Raw genomic sequence first — 22691 nt, forward strand, 5'->3', positions numbered from 1 at the left:
CCAACCATAAAATTATTTTCGTTGCTACTTCATAACTGTAATTTTGCTACTGTTATGAATCGTAATGTAAATATCTGATATGCAGGATGGTCTTAGGCGACCTCTGTGCAAAGGTTGTTCGACCGCCAAAGGGGTCGCGACCCACAGGTTGAGAACCACTGACTTAAGGATACTCCACTAGGTGAGCATCTTTAACCTCTGCTCAGACTCCCCCTACTGAGCACTCCCCTCTGCCTTAAGTGAGATTTAGACACATCATTCGTTATTTTTATAAATAGCACTTTAAAAGAACTTTAAAGCAACACTGAATGCAGCTAGGTCCCTTTCTTCCGCTGTCTCAGCTGATCCTCAACAATAGGCTACCTGGTCTTAGCATAGAGACCGGCCACCTTTTATTTATAACTGAACCAGTGGTTGGCCTTGAACTCTCCAAGCCTTCAGGCTGCTGGAGACATTGGGCTGAGTAGATGTCCCAGCCTCTGTGGCCCGGCTCTGGTAATGTTGCCAACTTAGCCGCAAGAAGCCTCCCCCAATTTTGTGTCCTTTGTGGCTTGCTTCCAAAGCAGTTCCGCTCTGTGTGTTGTCTCCTTGGGGATGGAGGAGAGAGGTGGAGCTCTCAGTGGGAGTGGGGCTTAAGGCTTCCTGCCTCACTTGTTCCTTTGATCAGAAGGTACTGTCTTCTCACCCATTCTTTGTTTCTTGGAATAAAATTGGTTCTCTGCTTTTGCACCCTAATCTGAAATTTCACTTATTTTTGCTGCTGTTAAGCCTGCGATTGGTATAGACATGGCTAGAGTTAATTAGCATCCCTAGGTCTTTAGCCTCAAGCTCACAAATTGCCCCAATTAGTGTGAGGTCGCCAAGTTTCCGCTTATAGCAGAGCCTTTGAACATAAGTTTAATTAAGGTTCAACACTGATTTCTCCTCGTTGTCCTCTCCCATCTGAGAGGGAGCACGTTGAAAATTGGCCTTAATGTCAGTAAGTCAGGCTGAGCAGTGGCTAAGAAGCCAAGGGTGACTCACAGGGAGTTGGGAAATAGGAGTCCTGGCGCTGGGTGACCTTGGGTGTCATGTGTTGTCGCTGTTCACCAGACAGAGAGGTATTAATGCACCAACCCGGCCTCCCGAGTTTGTCATGAGAAACAAAGGAAGGGAGAACTCAGAGGACCTGACTGCTTTTGCTCAACTCCAACTCATTTTCCCCAGGTGCGTCCTTCAGCAGAGCCCGTTACCAAATTCCGATCTCCGTATGAGGAGCAGCTGGAACAGCAGAGACTGGCGGTGAGGCGCACAGAGGAGGCCCAGCGGCTGAGACAGCACCAGGAGGCCCTGCACCAGCAGAGGCTGCAGGGACACTTGCTGAGGCAGCAGCAGCAGCAGCAGCAGCAGCAGCAGCAGCAGCAGCAGCAGCAGCAGCAGCTTCTGGCACAAGAGATGGCCCGGCAGAGGCAGGCCCGGCATGAGGAGGGGCGTAGCCTTCTGATGAGTGTGGATAAGCCCTCCTCTGGTTTTCAGAAGCAGATTAAAGACAGCTTCGTGCATTTGTTATCCGTGCACTTGAAGGGCTTCTATTGCTCCTGTAGCTGAGGCAGAATTAAATTCCAAATAGTGAATTTTAAAAATAACCAACTTTTTTTTTTCTGCTTTAAAATGACAGTTTAGGTCTCAGAATAATCTGGCAGGTTTTGTGCCGAATTTATTTTATCATTTGAAAGGTAGTTTATTGTTTTTAAGGTGTCCTTTGAAAGTATACCTGGCAACCTAATTGCATAAGCTTTTTAAAGAAATTTGTATGGCTTTTTTAAAAAGTTGAAAAATTAGTTTATTACTGTCCTTAAAGATAAATGACTTACGTCAAACTGTGCTACTTAATTTGTGTTGCTGAGTTCATAATGTTTGTGCCCTTGCAGGCAGCAAGCTCATTATGATGCTATGGATAATGATATTGTTCAGGGACCAGAGGACCAGGGCATCCAAGAAGAAGAAGGAGGTGGTAAGACTTCTTCGATGATGAATGTTTTAATAAAAGCGCTTGGTAATATATATCAACTCAGAGTTCTATGCATCTCTGAGTACATGCAAAGGAGACCTGTGTTCTGTGTATCTTTTTATTAATCCTTCCTGTATTTTTCGTAATCCTTCCTGAGTTTTTCTTAAACCTCCCGAATAGTGCACATTCATAGCCAAAATTGCCCAAGGTAACGCTTCCTCTGCAACATTGCAGCGTAGGAAATAAATAGTAGTCCGAGCTTTTGCATACTAAACCGTTATTTCTGACACATTATCATAAGACCAGGATGCTCTGGGAAACGTCTTCATTTTCTCCTTACCTTGGAGGCTTTTGGATCATGGCCTGAAAAGTTTTCAAAAATTAAGTCAATAGTAGTTTTCCTTTATAGTGTGCCCCTAGTATGTAATTTATCCAATATTGCTCTCCCCGACAATAGAACTGGAAAGTAACGGCCTCTCTGAAAACACTAGCACTTAGATATGTATCCTTTCTAAAGTCTAAAGGAAGGTGATTACCCACACTCCCTCTATAGCCTATTCTCATAGTTTATAGCCCTTATATTTAGGGAATTTTTTTCCTTCTGTCAGCACTTTAAGCTTTTTTTTGTTCTATTATCAGTAAGACTAGAGAATGGTTTGTTCACTTCTTTATTTAATGAGTCCTTGGGTGCACTTGACACCAGATGGTAAGTTATCCTGCATCTTTATTTCCTATAGGTCAAATGCTCTCCGTATACTTAACCTTTCCTCTTATAGCTTACTTAAAAAGTTATTTGTGCCCTAGCTGGTTTGGCTCAGTGGACATAGCATCAGCCTGCGGACTGAAGGGTCCTGGGTCCGATTCCAGTCAAGGGCACATGCCTGGGTTGCAGGCTCAATCCCCAGTAGAGGGTGTGCAGGAGGCAGCTGGTCAAAGATTCTCACTCATCATTGATGTTTCTCTCTCTCTCCCCCTCTCCCTTCCTCTCTGAAATCATTCAAAATAAATAAATACAAAAGTTATTCGTTCTCTTTATGCTCTTATCTAAATCCTCTTTATTGAAATACCTTCTTCAAAAAGCAGCAAGTACATGTCTGTGTAAGCATAATGTGGACGTATCTGTGTTGTGGCGTGGTGTCAGAAAGCACAGGATGGGCAATGTTTGTTTTTTCGTTCCACACTTGGGTTGTGTTTTCCTTTACTCCCTGAAACAGTGTCAATTTCTACTTTTGGTACCTTGACATTTCCCCCGATATTAACCAAAATTAGTTGGTAATTTTAGCAATGTCTAGTTGACTGGGCTTTCTTTGAGAGAGTTTTGATTATTGTTTTTTGTTTTTTTTCAAAATGGAATGGGGATGGGGTGGGAAATTGCAGTTTCTGTTATACATTTGTTTCAGAGACTTAGAATGGTGCCACTCACCCACATGATCTGCTTAGACACAGTCTGGGAAAAGGACATGGCGTTATCAGAAAAGCTGGGAAGTACGTCTTACTTTCTTTTTTTTAAATATATTTTTATTGATTTCAAAGAGGAAGGGAGAAAGGGAAAGAGATAGAAACATCAGTGATGAGAGAGAATCATTGATGGGCTGCCTCCTACATGCCCCACATTGGGGATCGAACCCATAACCTGGGCATGTGCCCTCACCGGGAATCGAACCATCTTAGGTTCCTAGGTCGATGCTCAACCATTGAGCCAGGCCAATGAGAAGTACCCCTTACTTTGAATTAAACTCACAGGAGGAAGAGATTGGGTGAGTGGTCTCTGGAAAAGCCTCCTGGTGGCTTTTGTTTAGTGAAAGGAAAGCATCCTGTCTGATTCGTCTTGGCTCATGTTAGTTCCTTTGATTTGCTAGCCTACGAGAGAGACAACCAGCACCAAGATGAGGCAGAGGAAGACCCAGAGAACGGCCACAAGCCTCGCGGACAGGGCCTCCAGGAAGCGGACCCAGACTCTGAGGCAGACGTAAGTGTCCTCTCTTCTGGGCATGACACTTGGAAACCCACAGGCAGAAAGGGAGCTGGCAGGTTTGCCGCACACCCGGCCTTTGGCTCCAGATACGCCTGTTACTCCATCAGCACAAGAGGAAGGTGGCTTGCATCATAGGTTGTGAGCAGAGTTGTTAACTGTACACCATGGAGGGTGTGTGTGTGATGAGAATGGGTTCAAGTTTGCTCTGGGAAAACACCAAAGGATTCTTTCCCTGATGAATAAATGAAAATTAAAAAATAAAATAAAAGCAAAATTGAAAGGCACTGAAAGATGTAGTAATCTTGAAGGATGGGAAAGAAAAGTCAAGTGTGGGAGTTGGAGAGGGAACCAGAGAAAGGAAATGAACTATCATTGAGATTGATGAGCAATCTACTAGGGTGGTATGTATGTCAGTGACCATTTTCATAAAATCATGGATAAGAATGTGTGGTTTGAGAAGTGAAAACGTTGCTCAAGTACCATGGTGCTGTATTGCATTTACCAAAAAAGGACCAAGACTCCCAGTTCAGGTTGTTGTCTGAGGCCTTGGCCTTGCCTGTGGGTATAGAGAACAAATGCTGGAGGGGTGTGTTCTTGCGCTTCTGTGTAGGTGTTTTTACAACTTACTGCAGCTTTCCTGTCCTCTTTTGCTAGTAAACCAACCACCGTGTTTATAAAATTTAGTCTGTGCTGTCCCATGGGCCCTGTTTATATCGACCCCGTGGATTAAAAAAAGTCTCCCCATGCTTCCTTGATTATTGTCAAGAAAGTCGTCCTCCTGCTGGCTGCCTAAAGCCACCGTGATGGAAACGGCTTTCCCACTCGACTTGCATGGAGAGATGGCAAAACACATTTGCCTGCCAGCCCTGGGATTAGCATTTTGAAAGAATGCCCCAGGAAACCCTCGTCCTGAAATATTTTCAGGAAAGAGCAAGAGCTGGAGAGAGTGTTGAGTCTGAGAGAGCAGGAGAGTCTGAGAGAGCAGGAGAGTCTGAGAGAGCAGGAGAGTCTGAGAGAGCAAGGGAGTGATTGTGCAAAAGCCGAGAGTGTGCCTGAGAGGGATGAGGGGGAAGGAAGGGGAGTATCCAGTCAGTGGCATCCAGAGGATGTTGAGTGCTTTGGTGACTTATAGTCTTTTGCTGTTATCATCAGTTTGTTTGTTCTGAAGAACACACAGGAAACATTGGCCTCTCTTCTCCACCGTGCTGTCTTTAAATTAGAAATTGTTAGCCTCCTTGTCCCTCTTTTTGTCTTATCTATTTCATTTATTTTTTTCTCTAATACTTTTTATTTTTAAATTACATTTGACACACAATATTATATTAGTTTCAGGTATACAACATAGTGATTAGACATTTACATAACTTATGAAGTGATCACCCTGATAAATCTAATACCCATCTGACACCATATATAGTTATCACAATACTAGAGGCCTGGTGCATGAAATTTGTGCACTCGGGGTGGGGGAGGTCCCTCAGCCCGGCCTGTGCCCTCTCACAGTCCAGAAGCCCTCAGGGGATGTCTGACTGCCACAGAGACGGGAGAGGCTCCCACCACTGCCACTGCGCTCGCCAGCCGTGGGCCTGGCTTCTGGTTGAGTGGCGCTCCCCCTGTGGGAGCACACTGACCACCAGGGGGCAGCTCCTGCGTTGAGTGTCTGCCCCCTGGTGGTCAGTGCACATCATAGCGACTGGTTGACTGGCCCCTGGTGGTCAGTGCTCTTCATAGAGTGTGGTTGAGTGCCCTTAGCATATCATTAGCATATTACGTTTTGATTGGTTGAACGGATGACTGGACGACCAGACACATAGCATATTAGACTTTTATTATATAGGATTATTAACTATATTCCCCATGCTGTACTTTACTTCCCCACTACCATTCTGTAATTACCAATTTATACTTCTTAATTCCTTCGCCTTTTTCCATCTTTAGGGAGGTGTAATTGATGATCTAGTTATTTTATTAGGATACTAGAGGCCCAATGCACAAAATTCATGCAAGAGTAGGCTTTCCTTCCCCCGGCTGCCAGCACCTACTTCCCTCTATCACCCGGGACCTGGGCTTCCCTCCAGCCACTGGCAGGTACCTGGAACCCGGGCTTCCCTCTCAGCCCCGCTTCGTCCAGAAGGTTGTCCGGAAGGACATCTGATCTAATTAGCATATTATGCTTTTATTATTATAGATAACAACCAGGCCTGCTCAACCTTACTCATTACTTGAGCAGAGTTGGAGCTAGTGTGTATGTTCTTATTAACTTTTGCAAAAGGTTTACTATTTCTTTCTGAAGAGAATGTGTGACCTTTTTTTCTATTTCCACATGAATTATTGATCATGCACAAAAAGAAACCCATATGACAAGAGACGGTGCAGTACCTGGAGTTGAGTGTGCAGGTGGTGATCTCTCGGTCTCTATCTTCCCAAGAAGAGTGTCATTTGCACTTGAATAAGGTGTATAGCCGGGATGTACAGATGATAGTGCAGCGGAGGCTGCAGTGAGCTCTCCAACATGCCCACGGCTCTGAAGTGGATTGAAGTAGAGTCTGTCTGGAGAACGCCACTAGAGAGGAAATTCTACTGTGAGGCATCTCCACCTCCAGAGCATTTGCTGCGTCGGTCAAGTGTCCTACTGATGACACTGGAGTGATGGGGAAGCCACACACGCATCGCCTTTCTGCCCAGCTCGAGCTCTAAATTCGGAATCTTTATGAGGCCATGTATTATTTTGAAAGGCGCTTTGGGAACTTAAGTGGAAAACTAAGATAATTTTAAAGCTGGTAATATGAAGGGAATTTGTTGAACACAGGAACTGAGAACTACTTGGGAGGCAGGGTGGGTTGGGGGAGATATTTTTCAAAACATATTGCCAAGGATGGGCTAGCGCAGTTCTCATTGTACTGCCCCTGGCCAGTGTATATCTCTCAGGATCCTGACAGTGTTCATTGTAAAGAAATGTCATCTGTACTGGAAACTGATCATTGACTTTTAAAATATATATATGTATATTTAAAAAAATCTTTATTGTTGAAAGTATTACAGATGTCCCCTTCTTTTCCTCATTGACCTCTTCCAGCCTGCCCCTACCCCAAACCCAGGCCTTTACCACACGATTGTCTGTGTCCCTGGGTTATGCATATATGCATACAAGTTCATTGGTTGATCTGTTTGCTCATACTAGGGGCGATCATTTACTTTTGAACTAGCCCCCTTCCTGCCTTCTTTGTAGCTTCTTCTTGGGTCCTTTCCGGTGTGGGCCTTCTTTCTCTTCAACTGCTTTTTCACCCACTTACCTGGAAAAAGTTGCTTTGAAGGACAGCTTGTGTGTATAAAAATCAGCACACCAGTGACTGAAATTACCGTTTGCCCATCTAAACCTTCCATGTTAATTATTTCTCCTCCTTGGTCTTTGGGTTTTTATTGACTGTTTTTCTGGTGCCTATGTTGTGATGCCCCCATTACTTGTGATAGTGAAGTGTTGAGGATCAATTTGGAATCCCTTAGAGAAGAGAAGTGCCAATCATATTTCATTCAGATTCCTCAGCCTCTGGCAGACAACGCGGGAGTTTTATCTTCTGACGGTGGGGTGCGTACTTGTGCGACTTGGCACGGGTAGACCTGAGCGATCCTCTGAGGGACCATTTCATTTTCTGCCCGCATGCGGCCTTTCAGGTGAAATTAAACTTGATCCTGGGTTTTGAAGTGGTGGTTGCTTTTCATTAAAATTTTACAGAGGGCAGCTGTGGAGGACATCAACCCCGCGGACGACCCTAACAATCAAGGCGAAGACGAATTTGAGGAGGCCGAGCAAGCGAGAGAGGAAAACCTGCCAGATGAAAATGAAGAGCAAAAACAAAGGCATCAAAAGCAAGGGAATGCGGAAATGGAGGAGCATTTGGTGGTAAGCAGAGGCCATTCTGGGGGCGGGGGAGGCGGGGTGGTTGCTCCTGGGTATTTGAATAAATGCCTCGTTTATGCAAAAGATGAGTCATGACCTGCGTTGACAGAGGTTCACCTCTTGGGCTGGTTTTCAGGCCGCTGTATGAAATGATGTGTTTGCACTCAGAGAGAGGGGGTGACGGATGGCCTGGGCTTTGTGTTGGGAACGATTGCTCATGATTTCCTGGCCACTGATGCAGGGAACGCACACTGCTCATGGCAACATGCTTGTTCTTTGTCCCAGGGTATTGTAAAGCAGAGCCCTGACTTTCAGTAACCCGAACCTCCCCTTTGTGTCCTAGATGGCGGGAAACCCAGATCAGCAGGAGGATAATGTGGACGAGCAGTACCAGGAGGAGGGCGAGGAGGAGGTAGGAAGGCGGAATGCAGGGGACTGAGTGTACTCACCCTCACCAACCTCAGCAGCATTGGTGTTGAGATGCCTTTTTTTCGGAAATGTTTATGGAAAGACTTGGGCTGGACAAGACAGGGGGTTTCTGGAGTAAATAGAGATGGCAGCGGACACGCTGGTTAGAAGGTAACGACAGCAGCAGAATAGAATCCCGTCTCCCTGGCTCTCAGACGACATCGGGCCTTCCAGGAATAGTGGACTTGGGGATAGATGGTCTCTGTAAGGCTATTTCCTGCTGATTCTGTCACTCATGAAAGGGAGAAGAGCAACGTTCCGCACACTGAGGGAGTCTGACTAACCCGCCGCTTTCTCTGTAGACATTGCACGGTGCCTGCCGCACGGGTGCCCCGCAGTGTCTGTCGGGATAGGCTGCACCCCCTGCAGACATTTACAAGAAATGTATGGGCTCTGGCGCTCCTCTTAGCTTTTTCCCTCCCAAGAATTTGGTATTAGTTACATTTAAACAATAAAGAAAAGGAAAATTACGTAAGGAACTTAGTTGAGTAAAATGCATTTGGGTAGAAAGTCTTCACCCTTCATTTCAGTTTGTTTTTTTATTGTAAATTCCTGGCATATCGTTGTGAGGTTTAGAGCACCGTGGGGACACGTTGTGTGACTGGCTGACGAGTGCTGCTGGTTGTCGCCGCTTTGTCACAGCCCTTTTACTCTCTGTACTTGGGAACACGGTATGGCTGAGGCCGAGGCCTCATGGGCAGTCTCTCTCCGGACAGTGACGGTGCCTAGCTAATGTGTGGCTTTGGCCAAAAGGGGATGAGAGGATGGACAAGTGGCAGCCCCAACAATCCCCCCGCCCCGGACCTGCTCAAACACCAGTGCTGCTGATCTCAGTGCACCGTTACCCCTGAGACCCTGCTCAGAACATCTGTCCTGCTGCCCTCAGTGCACCGTTACCCCTGAGACCCTGCTCAGAACATCTGTCCTGCTGCCCTCAGTGCACCGTTACCCCTGAGACCCTGCTCAGAACATCTGTCCTGCTGCCCTCAGTGCACCGTTACCCCTGAGACCCTGCTCAGAACATCTGTCCTGCTGCCCTCAGTGCACCGTTACCCCTGAGACCCTGCTCAGAACATCTGTCCTGCTGCCCTCAGTGCACCGTTACCCCTGAGACCCTGCTCAGAACATCTGTCCTGCTGCCCTCAGTGCACCATTACCCCTGAGACCCTGCTCAGAACATCTGTCCTGCTGCCCTCAGTGCACTGTTACCCCTGAGACCCTGCTCAGAACATCTGTCCTGCTGCCCTCAGTGCACCATTACCCCTGAGACCCTGCTCAGAACATCTGTCCTGCTGCCCTCAGTGCACCGTTACCCCTGAGACCCTGCTCAGAACATCTGTCCTGCTGCCCTCAGTGCACCATTATCCCTGAGACCCTGCTCAGAACATCTGTCCTGCTGCGCTCAGTGCACAGTTACCCCTGAGACCCTGCTCAGAACATCTGTCCTGCTGCCCTCAGTGCACCATTATCCCTGAGACCCTGCTCAGAACATCTGTCCTGCTGCCCTCACGTACACAGTTCCCTTGACTAAGTCTCCTTTCTCATGTTTGTTCCATTTGTCACCTTTTAGAGCTAATGCTAAAATTTGGGCTTATGCCAGGAAAACAAAAGGATGTCACTCTTTATAGCTGTTGGCAACATACATCTCTAGTCACATGCACTCGAACTGGCTTGATCTTTTCACTCTCTCTTTTCTCACCCTGCTGTTCATCCTGATGTGTCATATCAGAAAAGAGCATTAAAGAAACTCGCAGCCTTGAATATTAAGGCATTTGGCAAGATAGATACTATCTGGACTTCTCTTGTAACACGATGTCTGGACTAATGTTACTTTATTTCATATGGCAGATTCCAGGAATCGTTGAGGGATTAAAAGAGAAGAGATTCACCTTGACTTCTTTTTAAAAATTCAGAGGGTAAACATAAAATTTTAATCAGTATTTACTGATGATTTTTTACTTCTATCTTATGTCAGTTAAGGTGGAGAGAGAAATCCTGTGATCCAAGAGGGATCAAGGCTAGAAAGAGAAGGAAGACAGACACAAGGAGGTGGGGCGGGGGGTGCCCAGGCAGAGGTCAGTGCCTCACCCATGGCAGCCCCTCCCGCAGGCCCAGACTCTCTCCTCTGGGTGCAGAGCTGCCAGCGCCCTTGTCCTCGCCGCACCGAGCCCAGGTCCTGCTTCTCTTTGGCCAGTTCTTGCCCAGAACTCCTGTGTTGGCATTTGCATCCCCACTTTCTAACCCCCTCTTGCATAGGCTCCAGGTTGCCACACCCTCTCCTTTAGGATGTTGCCTCGGGAACCCTGAGGAAGCCCAGTGTGCCTTTCTTCTTCCCTGGGTAACTTTCTTCTCTGCCCCTGAGCGTCCCTTGTCCAGGCTGTGTTGTCTTTTTCTCGTGGTTCCTGAGCTGGTGATTATTGGATCTTCCACCTCCTTGCATCATTCCCAGTTCTTCCCTTGAGGAGGGCAGAGAACAGTGATTCCCAAATACCATTCAAGGACGAGTAACAGTCAGAGACAAAGATCTCAGCAGGCAGGAGCAAAATGAGAAAAATAAAGAGGATTGCAGTATGAGAGGATGCATATTGTGTTGCTTATAAGTGACTGTGTATGTGGCACTGTTTTGGGGGCACCAGGGAAACCATAGAATACTGGGTAGTGTAGTTTGCTGTTGTCACCATCTAGCTTCAGGGTCTCCTAGCTGCCCCACCGACCCCTGGGGTGTGCGGCTCACTGCTCTCACCGGATTCCTCCGGAAGTGCATCTTGCTAGGGCAATACCTGTTCAGAGGTGCAGACTGTATCAGATTTGTGACTTGACCTCTGAGAGTAGAGAACCCCAAACCAGTGTGATCTTAGGAAATTTGCACTGTCCTCACCGCCTTTTGTCTGAATGCAGTGGTGTTAGTCACCCTCCAAAGACAGAAAAATGGTGGTTATTGACAGAATTCATTGTTTATTGTTTGGGATTGTTTAAGTGAAAGACATTTATATGGTGATCTCATCCTCTCGTTGCTTACTTCCCAGATTTTTTATCTATTTATGAGAAAATGAAGAACTATGGCATTACCCCAAAATGGACTCTGGGCCCTTTAAAATGACTTAAGTGCTCAAAAAAAAATGTAGATTGAATGACTGCTTGACAACTCTGAGTGCTCAGTTTCCCCAATGTAACAGGAAATGGATTGATCTGAACACTCACAAGAGAGTAAGCACAAGGTTATGTGGTGCCTTCAGTGGCGGACTATGAGCCACCACATCATGAAGCTGCCCATCCGCAGAAACGCTTCTGTTAAATATACTCAGCAAGCAGTGGTGCCCATCACTGTGGCTGACATTGCGGTAGGCCTTTCCTTGGTCACATTCCATCCACCTGTTTGGATCCTAGCATCCTTGACTACTTACGGTTCAGCCTTCTGATTCCTTGCTCATCCCATCACATCTTTGATGTGTAAAAGAAAGGCATTAATGCATCCAGGGACAGGGTCAGGGTAGCTAACCAAAACCCACTTTAGACTCAGTAGACTTGCTTTTTTAAAAAACTTAATGTTTTAAAGATTTTTAAAATTGATTTTTGGAGAGGGAGGAAGGGAGAGGGAGAGAGAGAAACATTGATCAGCTGCCTCCTGCACGCCCCCTACCAGGGATCAAGGCCTCCACCCAGGAAATGGAACTGGCAACCTTTTGGTGCACAGAACCACACCCAACCAACTGAGCCCCACCAGCCAGGGCAGTCAACTTTGCCACATGACATAGGGACCATTTCTAAAATGCTTAAAACACCAGAGTCCAGTGAACAAAAATGAGGAATGAGGAGCAGCGTTGGGAAAGCTCCAACAAAACGTTTGCATCAGCTTTAACAGGATGCTAAAGGGGGCCTAATGTGGAAGACATAATTGGTGTGTCCACATGTAAAAAGATACTAACATTGGCTTCTGGTTATTAGTCTAAGCATATTTTAAAATTAGAAACTCTATATCATTTTTTTTCTTTTTCAGTAATGCCGCTAAGATGAATTTGAATTACTTTGCCCCAAACATAAAGAATATATTACTAGGATAATAGGGTGTATCTATAAAATCTGAAAAATTATAAAATTTTCATTTGTGGGCTCCCTAAATTAAAGACTAATTTTATTCTGTACTTCCCTCCTCGTATTATATTGACATATGGTAAACAGCCTGTATTTCTACTACATCTCAAGAGAAGAGAAGAAAGAACTCATAAAAAGGGTGTTTATCATTCTAGCGAGAGACATTCTATCCAGTATTCATGTCACTCAAGCGAGTGGCTCTTAGTCTTTGCTGTGGCTAAGAATCACCTTGGAGAGTGTGTGAAAAATACAAATACTGGGTCAGACCTTACCCTTGGAGATTTTGATTATATCTATGGTACATCCTAGAAGGCAGAGTTGTACACGAGCCCTGGCTGATGCTGATTCACTGGCACACTATTTAGAGCCACTACAGTCCTAGGACAGATGGCTGCAGGTAGACTGGGAAGTCTGAACCTCCTGACACTGCTGTGCAAAATGATGTGTATCTATACCCATTTGCTAACAACTTTCTTACCAAAGTCTTAAAAGGATCCATGACTCCCCTTACCCCACACACAATAAAAAAATGACAATTAAAGATTTTACCCAACCTTTTTCTTTTACAGATAAGAAATTTACAGATAATAAGAGCTTCAGAAAGGGTAGCTAAATTGTTGAAGGTCACACAGTTCGTTATTGTTAGAACCATGATTAGAACACACTGTGGTCTGATTTTAAAGGCTTCCATAATTAAGTATACTCAGCATGCAATTACGCAGGAAGCTAAAATTGAGATGGCCAAGTTCTTCTTTATAGAAGTCAGTGAATACAGAATAATGACAGAATTATAAAGTCACCATTTCTGTAAGCCCTAATTAAAACAATTTATTTAAGACCAATCATCAATGGATGATATCACTAGATGAGTGGAAGTCCTGGAATTTTACCATGAAGGGATCAGGCTGTCACCATCGGGCTCACTGAACAATCTTAGCCTCACTGAAAGTGGGACTAATATTAGGTACCTCCTGATGTGATGCAAATAGGAATTCTACAGCGTCCCTCTGAAAAACCTTGCTTTGCAAATTGAATCTGAATTCATCCAAGCCTTAAGCTAACTTGCTTTTATAAGAAATGTCAGGGTTAAAGGAATGAGTTAAGTATTGCCTTAAAGAAGCAAAGAAATCCAGAACATGGGTCTTTCTATAGAACAGGGAATCAGTAACATTGAGGAGAAAAGAGGGGAACAGCATCTAAGTGACCTGTGGCCTTTGTTTGGATGATGACTAGAACAAACCAACTGTTAATAGACATTTGTAAGACAATCAGGAAAACGTAAGTAAGGACTAGACAGTAGATGATACCATACAATCATTTATGGGATTTTTTTTTGGTTAATATTCACTCGAGGATATTTTTCCATTGATTTTTAGAGAGAGTGGAAGGGAGAGAGAGGGATACAGAGAAACATCGATGTAAGAGAGACACCTCTTGACCGGAATCAAACCTGGGACTCTTCAGTCCACAAGCCAACGCTCTATCCACTGAGCCAAATGGGCTAGCAGGTGTTTTAAAGGCATTATGATTATATAAGAAAAGTCCATTGTTTTTAGAGATGTATATTATGATGGGTAGGGGTGAAATTATCTGATGTCCAAAATGTTGAAGAATAATTCATCACAAAATAAAGAAAAGCAATAGGTGATGCAAGTGTGGCAACATTGTGATGACTTTTGAACCTTGATGATGACTATTAATAGTTCATGAAATTTTCTTTGCATGTGCTTGAAAATTTTTATAATAAAAACAAATGACCTCATTGTTTATACAGCCAGGAGAGTTTCAGAACCAAGGTTTTTGTCCAAGTTTGTCTGACTCCACAGTCTGTGTTAGGGGTTGGCAAACTACTGGCCTCAGCCTGTTTTGTAAATGAGGTCTTGTGGGAACTTGATTTTTTATTTGCTTATTGTCAGAGGCTGCCTCTGCACGACACTGGTAGAGCTGGGTAGTTGCTACACTGTATGGCCGAGAAAGCTGAATATTTACTCTCTGAACCTTTACAGAAAAAGTGTGCCAACCCTGATTAACATATTCTTTCCACCATAATGTAGTTTCCTTCCGATCCCAACTAAGCCATATTATTTTTCACTAGTATATTTTCATTATTATGGCTATAGAAGACATATATCTAATCACTGAAATTGACCAGGACATTTTAGCAATTTAACGATGTTTCAATTAGTGAGACCTTAATGTAATCTGAAATAAGTGCTTCATCGTTTTCATCCCATTGTCCTGGGGAATGTTGTTATGAGGTTCTGTGACTAAGGGCAGAACAATGTCAGGGACCATCGATAGAGCCTGCTGGTGCAATGTGTATCTTCTCTCTAGCTCACCCCACCAAGACATGTGACTATAAAAGATGTTTTATGCCTCTGTCCCCATAATAAATTTATTTTGTACCAGTGTGAATCCAGATGGTGTTAGGCTGGTGAGAAAGGTTCATGAAGGCTGAACTCTGTCTAGGGCAGTGGTTGCCAAACTGCGGCTCACGAGCCACATGTGGCTCTTTGGCCCCTTGACTGTGGCTCTTCCACAAAATACCATGTGCGGGCGCGCATGTACAGTGCGATTGAAACTTCATGGCCCATGCGCAGAAGTCGGTATTTTGTGGAAGAGCCACACTCAAGGGGCCAAAGAGCCACATGTGGCTCGCGAGCCGCACTTTGCCGACCACTGGTCTAGGGCATCCTTGAAGAGTCGTCTTTGTAGGCTCCTAACAGACCAGTTTCACGCCAAAGCTTGGCTGGTAGGTTGGGGTTTATTCCTGTTGCACCTGGGCTAAGCACCTTGGGACAGCCCTTACTTTCTTGCTCCTTAATTAGAACACCTGCATACTTCCTTCCCTTGCTCATTTCTGGGATTTTGAACACATCCCCCCTCTGCACCAAAAGAAATATTTTTAAAAATCAGGTCATGTTATGTGTTATTCTAGAAGACTCACTCTATAACACTGTCCTTGGAGAGGTTGGGTTTTCTTTTGGTACCAGGACAGAACATGCTGCTTAATTGATGATCAGCAATTTTTTGAAATGTATTCAAATTATTCAAACCTTTTGGCATGCATATGGATTTCGAAACAGTTAAGTTAGAAAATATTTTCTAACACATTTTCCAACTCCTATATTTTGTGGAATGTGATCATGAAATAGATATTATTTAGCAAAAAATATTTGGATGATTTCTTTGATGTGCATTTTGAAAAACAATGGGGATCAATGACATGACATAGTGGTGATAGTGTACATTACAGAAAACTATGTAAAACAGAAGTGTCATGTTAGAACACTGAAGAGATACAGGGATTTGAGGCAGTTTAATAGCTATTTTATGAAGAAATTGAAATTATTGTGTTCTGTGTTCTGTATATTTGTTCTTAATTATAGAAAAATTTCTCCTATCTTATAAGTAAGTCATAAGGTCTGTTTTCTGTGCCTTTACAGAGCAGATATTTTTGCATTGATTCATTTATCCATTCATTCAACAGCACTTATTAAGCAATTACAGTGTGCCAGGTATGCATCTAGGTACAGAAGACAGTTGAGTAAGATTTTTTATATTAGGTATATTATACACTTCTTCATAGGTAATAGACAAGTCAAATCTTTGACTTTTATCTTTTTTCAAATTTAGTTTTAGTTTAATTTTGTTGCTGCTACTTTAAATGAACTCTTTAGAAATGTTTCAAGTGCTTAAGTGATAAAAGCGTCACCCAGTATCTTGGATTTGTTTTAGGTTCAGGAAGATTTGACTGAAGAGAAAAAAAGGGAATTGGAACATAATGCAGAAGAGACCTATGGTGAAAACGATGAAAATGTACGTGTAGGATGTGCATTTCTTTTTTTTTAATTTTTTTTATTTTGAAGTTTACTTATTTTTTTTTTGGATGTGCATTTCTATTGCGCATGTTTGCACATGTGTAGGAGATACGTGTATATGTAGTTGGATAGATACCAGTCAGTACGTCTAAGGTGCCACAGAGTTTAACAGGCTAACCTGGGCCCAGGAAAATTTGTGACAATATGAAGATTAAGAAAGACTGTAGCACTGTTGCTTCTTGGAACATTTTTCTTCACTTATTTCCTTCTTCCAAAAATGAGTAACTTCTCACCATTTTTAAATTTATTTATTAATCCTCATCTAAGGATATTTTTTCCATTGATTTTTAGACAGAGTGGAAGGGAGGGGGAGAGGCACAGAGAGAGAAACATCGATGTGAGAGAGACACATCGATTGGTTGCCTCCTGTTACACGCTCTGACCGGGGCGGGGATCGAGCCTGCAAACGAGGTACATGCCCTTGACCGGAATTGAACCCAGACCCTATAGTCTGCAGGCTGATGCTTATCCACTGAGCCAAACTGGCTAGAGCATCACCTTTTTTTTTTAAATAAAAAGAGGGAATTATTTATTTTATTAACTCTATGCCCTATCTCTTAGGTGTTGTTTTTTTCTTTTCATTTTTAAGGCTGATGAGAAAAACAATGATGGAGAGGAACAAGAAGTTCGAGATGACAACCACCCCAAAGGCCGAGAGGAACATTATGAGGAGGAGGAGGAAGAGGAGGAGGACGGGGCAGCTGGTGCTGAGAAATCCCAGCAAAGAGCTGAAATGTAGCTGCGCCGCCCCCCTCCCCCCCGCCCCATTTCTTAGCGCTCGGCGGACAGATTCCTTCAGAAGCTGCTCAGAAATAAACCTGCCTACTGAACTCGAGGATATTTAATTGCAGAAATTAAGAATTTAGACTTTTTTTAAACTTTTGTATTAGAAATGCACATACATTTATATAAATATATTTTAATAACCTAGGTTAGAGCTTCTTTTATATTCAAGCTAAACCCAAGCAAGAAAGAAAAATTTAGGCTCCGAATCTCTTTTTGTTTCCCAATGATTATGTGATGTTGGAAAGGACATCAATTTTGTATATGTTTCAACTTGTTACTTTTCTATCTCCTAGTTTCCAGGTGTTGGATGTTGTTTGCCTTTGATAAAATACAGGATTTCAAAAGAAGAAATACTGCAAAAATGCTGTTGGGACTTTACAGAGAATGGCCCGTTTACTAACTGCTCCCTTTTCCAGGTTCTAGTGTATATATAAAATCTGATAGACTTTTCACCCGTCTGTGTGTTGCTGGGATAAGATCCATGTACAGAGTGACATTGTTTTCCAGACTTGTCACATCAGTTAGAAAAATATTTGGCTTTACTTAAAATCACAGCCCTTCTTCTTGAAATGGATTAAATTTAAAAGTGAGATAGTACTAAATTCATATGACAGTATTCAAACAAGGTATGGCACCTTAGTGTATTAAGCTTTTTGAAGGACTGACATGTTGTTTAATAACTAACTGACTGTGTATGGGTAGTGTTTTCTACATGAGCACCCTCTCTATTATTTTTCCGAAGCGACCTAGCGAAATTCTTGTTTCATTATCTAGTTCCCTACAGTCATAGATATTTCCCCTGTAAGCTCTATGCCTCAATAAGTAATTTCTGATGACAAGTATTTATAAAGGCATACCAAAATGTATAATTGAATGGGATTATTTTTTAAAAACTATATGGTGAGGTACACATGGTGGTAGGATAGACCCTGATGACTATTCTGCTTGCTGAGGTTGGGTCTGCATTATGCCCACAGAGAGGCATTTTAATGATGATAAATTATAAAAATTCCTTACAATAAAGAAGCTAAAAATAAAGATTCCCTTGGGATAGAAACATTTCAATCTTAAGCATAAAGATTTTTAGATATATAAAATCAGGTTATAGAATTCATGTGGTGGTTTTGTAATAATAAAAACATTTCAATTTCTACTGTTGTATGAATGTAAATTTATTTTTTAGTAACCACACTCATGTATGGTTCTGATTGTCCCAATTGAGTGATTGCGTATATATGCCTAGGAATGTTTGTTCAGATGTATTTTGGATTTTCAGTAATCATAAATCAAATTTTACCTTTATGTATAAAAACCCTTTATGTAATGTAAAATGTATAATATTGTACATAATATTCAGAATACAATTATTTTGGTAAATTAGTTTGTATTTTTAATGTCCCGGTTGCAGTATTTAATTATTTGAAACTTGGTGATAGTCAATAAAGCTATAAGAAGAAAGCGATCAATCTCTTAAAGTATGTGAGTTTTTAATAGTTTTTTATTTTAAGCATTCTTTTTCCTAAAAGGAAAAATTTAAGTGGAACCAAGATACATGAATGAATTATACAATGCCTTTCCCAACCTGTTATTTTCCGTGTCTCTGCTTAATTGGTGTGTGGTTTTTCCTTCCCTCTGTCCTAAAGAAAAAGCTAAGAATTTTTATTTTCTTTGAGCTAGTTCTGGGGAAGAAAAAAGAAACAGAGAAACATATGAGTGTCGTGTGTGCATGCACACACACATAATAAACAACAACAAAACCCTGTCATATCCCCGCTAAGAAGCAATAATCACAAACCATACTACTCTCAGGATGGCACAAGTTATAGGGCCATTTTAGCTAATGTTTGGAAGAGAACTAATCAGCCAGAGTTAATCTACATTAATGAGATGCGCAGAAATAAATTGTCACTTGTATTTATCTTGCCAATTAATCTGTGATTTCTGGTGCAACCAATAAGTCAGAGGACTTGGTACCAGTAATCTAATCGGGGGGGAGGGGGCACTTTTATTAGGGGCAAGTACAGTGTACCACAAAAAAGCTACATTAGTACAAATATAATGACTGGATAGCTGTAAGAGTGATCGAAAAAGATCTAGGAGTAAGGGTATGATCTGGCCACATACAAGTCACAATGACTTGCTCTATAAAGAAAAATTACTGACACTTACTGAATGTCATAGTACCAGGACCACTGTATCCCACAGTGCTCCTTTAAGGTTGATGGAGTTCCTCCCTCCCCACCCAACTGAAGAAGTTTGTTCTGTAGGATTTGACATCATTAAACTGCTTTGGGTTTTTTGTTTTGTTTTAGTTCTTGCATTAACCTGTGGTACATCCATGGCATGTTGCACAACCATTTAAAAAAAAAGTGAGGTCAACCCTAGCTGGTTTGGCTCAGCGGATAGAGCATCGGCCTGCGGACTCAAGGGTCCCAGGTTTGATTCCGGTCAAGGGCATGTACCTGGGTTGCGGGCACATCCCAGTAGGGGGCGTGCAAGAGGCAGCTGAATTGATGTTTCTCTCTCATCGATGTTTCTAACTCGCTATCCCTCTCCCTCTCCCTTCCTCTCTGTAAAAAAATCAATAAAATATATTTTTTTAAAAAAAGTGAGGTCAGTTTCCATTCCCGAATCATCTTTTGGCTTCCATCATACTACCTGTTTCTACTTTTCTTCTTACCATCCAGGCTACTCTTTCTCATTTTGTTTTTGTTTTTTGCAGGTTTCTCTTATACTCTCCTTAAAATATCTGTGTTCTTCGGGTTTTCCCTAGAGGTCTTTTCTCTGTTTAGCCCTCTTCCCACCCATGTATTAGAGACCTGATTCAGGCCCCTGTTATCTTTTACCTAGACTATTGTAATAGTCCCTAACTTCTCATTTACTTTCTCCTACCAACCTCTACAATCTGTCCTAGTGTGATCTTTCTAAAGTTACCACTAACACTACCCCATTATTGAATGATATAATAAAATTGCTATTGCACATAGGAAAAATTCCAAACTCCTTAATATAACCTACATAATTCTTCATGATCTGGCCCCATCTTACCTCTTCAGACTTAAATTTACCATCTAAACCGAATCATAATAAATGTAACTCATCTTTGCCAAGCACATTTCTCAATGTCTTAGTGAGTGACCTTGACCCCTGTCTGGGTGGGAAGACAACTTGAGCAGAGCCAATAATACTAACCATCTCCTTGGACAAAGTACTGTACTTGGTTCAAGGTGGACACATGACTTATTTCTCCTTGGATTTTTTGTTGAAGAGGAATTCTCCATGGAGTTCTATACAGCTGTGACAGCTGAGCTGTCTTTTCAAGAATACTTGCCTTAGCAACCATCCCAGAAGTTAAAGCTACTGTCTCCTTCTGGGTCAGAGGACATATTTGTTTCCCTCACTAGGATAATAAAGATAATATCTCCCTTGGGGGCAAGATGGGACAGGTTTGCTAGCAGTCCTTTTATTAGAGGGTTTCCTTAAGATTAGTGATCCTGGTTGGAACACAAGTTCAATGTGTGTGCAACATCCTCCTTGAGTGCCTCACATTCTTCCCATGACACTTGGGGGCCAAGGGAAACGGATATGAACTTGAAACTCACATTGCCTGCTATGCCACGAGAAATATTTGTTTTTGAGCCAAGCAGTTGAGAGTTTTTTATCAGCACCTATGAAACTGTGGCAGGCTAACTTGTTAGTTTGTTAATTAGGTAAAATCTCAGACTCTGCACAATTATTTACATTTTTGCAGGCTGGAGCACATGGAAAATAGGCATATCTCTTCTCTCTCCAATGGCAAAGCCATTGCATGCCAAGCACTAATACTTTGAGTAAATATGTACTAAATGAATATATTATAATCCTCATATGTAAAATGAGAATGCTGATTATTTACAGATCATACAATTTTGAATAAGTGGCAGAGCTACAATTTCTTCCCAAGTGAATCTGATCCCAATGTTAATTCTAAATATAGCCAGAATTATTTGATCATCATTCAGTGGTATATTCTGAGTTTCATACATTAAGAAGGTGTGCTTTAAATTTTACAACAAAACACACAAATGCAATGGAAGTGTAAAAAAAAAAAGGGGGGCCCTGGCCAGTTTGGCTTAGTGGATGGAACATCGGCCTGCAGACTCAAGGGTCCCAGGTTCAATTCCAGTCAAGGGCATGTACCTTGGTTGCAGGCACATCCCCAGTAGGGGGTGTGCAGGAGGCAGCTGATCGATGTTTCTCTCTCATCGATGTTTCTAACTCTCTATCCCTCTCCCTTTCTCTCTGTAAAAAAATCAATAAAATCTATATATAAAGGAAAAAGTGAAGTCTCAGTCATAGGGTTTTGAGGAGGAACTACAAAATTGGAATTATTTGACCCGAGAAAGATATGGTCAGAGGAAGATGTAATAGTGTATGTCTGTCTTCTTTGAAGTGTCAATTGTAACATCAAGAAAAAAGAAGTTCTTGAGAAACAGGTGAATGGAGCTGTGAAATCTAGAAAATGAAACAGGATATCCTACCTAATAATAGACAAACATGGTAGTTAACCGTACCTCTGACATGCTTCCCATTGGCTAATCAGGGCGATATGCAAATTAACTGCCAACCAAGATGGCGGCCGGCAGCCAGGCAGCTGAAGTGAACAGGAGGCTTGCTTGCTCCAATGAAGGAGGAAGCCAATGTTCCCCGCCTGCCGCTGCTGGGCTCTGAGCTTGCACTCTAAGCAACTATGTTGCAAATATAGAAGCTAAACAAAACCCATGCTTTCAGCCAGCCGGCTGAGTTGGAGTTGCAACAGTGTTTCAATTATAGAACCCCAACAAACCAGGTACCTGCTTTCAGCAGCCGAGGCCTCAGAGCTGGAGCCGAGCCTCAGAGCTAAAGCTGGCTCTCAGTTCTAGTGACAGCCACAGAAGGTAAATAAATCCCAGAATAAAAAAAAGAAAAGAAAAAAAGGAGAGGTTGGGTGCTTCAGTCGCCCGCCAGCCTGAAAACGGCCCTCAGCCCCTCACCCAGACAGGCCAGGCACCCCATTGGGAACCCCCACCCTGAAGGGGGTGTGACCAGCTGCAAACAGCCATCATCTCCTCATCCAGGCTGGCCAGGCACCCAAGCGGGACCCCACCCTGATCCAGGTCACCCTTCAGGGCAAACCAGCCGGCCCCCATCCGTGCATCAGGCCTCTATCCTATATAGTAAAAGGGTAATATGCCTGCCAGCACCGGGATCAGTGGAGCCGTGAGGCCCCCGAACCCGGGATCAGCGGAGTTGCAAGGCCTCATGCCCCGGGATCAGCGGAGCCATGAGGCCTCCCCAGCACTGGGATCAGCGGAAGTAGTGAGGCCTCACTGCCCCCTGTCTCAAGCAGACCCACGAGCCTTCCCAGCCCGGGTTTCAGGGGCGCTGTGGGCCCTCCTCACCCCGGTCTCAGCTGAGCAGGGAGGCCTTCTTTGCCCCGGCCCCTAGGGATTGGGCCTTGCCCCCCTGCCACCCAGGAGCAGGCCTAAACCAAGCAGAATCGTTATCTCCCCGAGGGGCCCCAGGATTGTGAAAGGCCACAAGGGGGGTTGAAGGGACACCCCCCCTGTCCCAGGTGCAAAA

At 43.3% G+C, this 22691-nt stretch overlaps 1 protein-coding gene across 1 annotated transcript in view; it reads left to right on the plus strand.

Annotated features, from left to right (window-relative positions):
• Positions 1-18470, plus strand: part of GOLIM4 (golgi integral membrane protein 4) — a 63879-nt gene extending 45409 nt beyond the window's left edge. Inside the window, exons 11-17 of the mRNA XM_014456000.2 lie at positions 1207-1496; positions 1911-1990; positions 3850-3959; positions 7699-7866; positions 8207-8275; positions 16162-16242; positions 16894-18470. Coding sequence (XP_014311486.1) covers positions 1207-1496; positions 1911-1990; positions 3850-3959; positions 7699-7866; positions 8207-8275; positions 16162-16242; positions 16894-17043 — 948 coding nt within the window. The 3' untranslated portion in view covers positions 17044-18470. The remainder of the gene's footprint in view (positions 1-1206; positions 1497-1910; positions 1991-3849; positions 3960-7698; positions 7867-8206; positions 8276-16161; positions 16243-16893) is intronic.
• The last annotated feature ends 4221 nt before the right edge of the window (positions 18471-22691 follow it).

The sequence above is a fragment of the Myotis lucifugus genome, unplaced genomic scaffold (genome assembly GCF_000147115.1).
Source record: "Myotis lucifugus unplaced genomic scaffold, Myoluc2.0 scaffold_53, whole genome shotgun sequence".
Lineage (NCBI taxonomy): Eukaryota > Metazoa > Chordata > Mammalia > Chiroptera > Vespertilionidae > Myotis > Myotis lucifugus.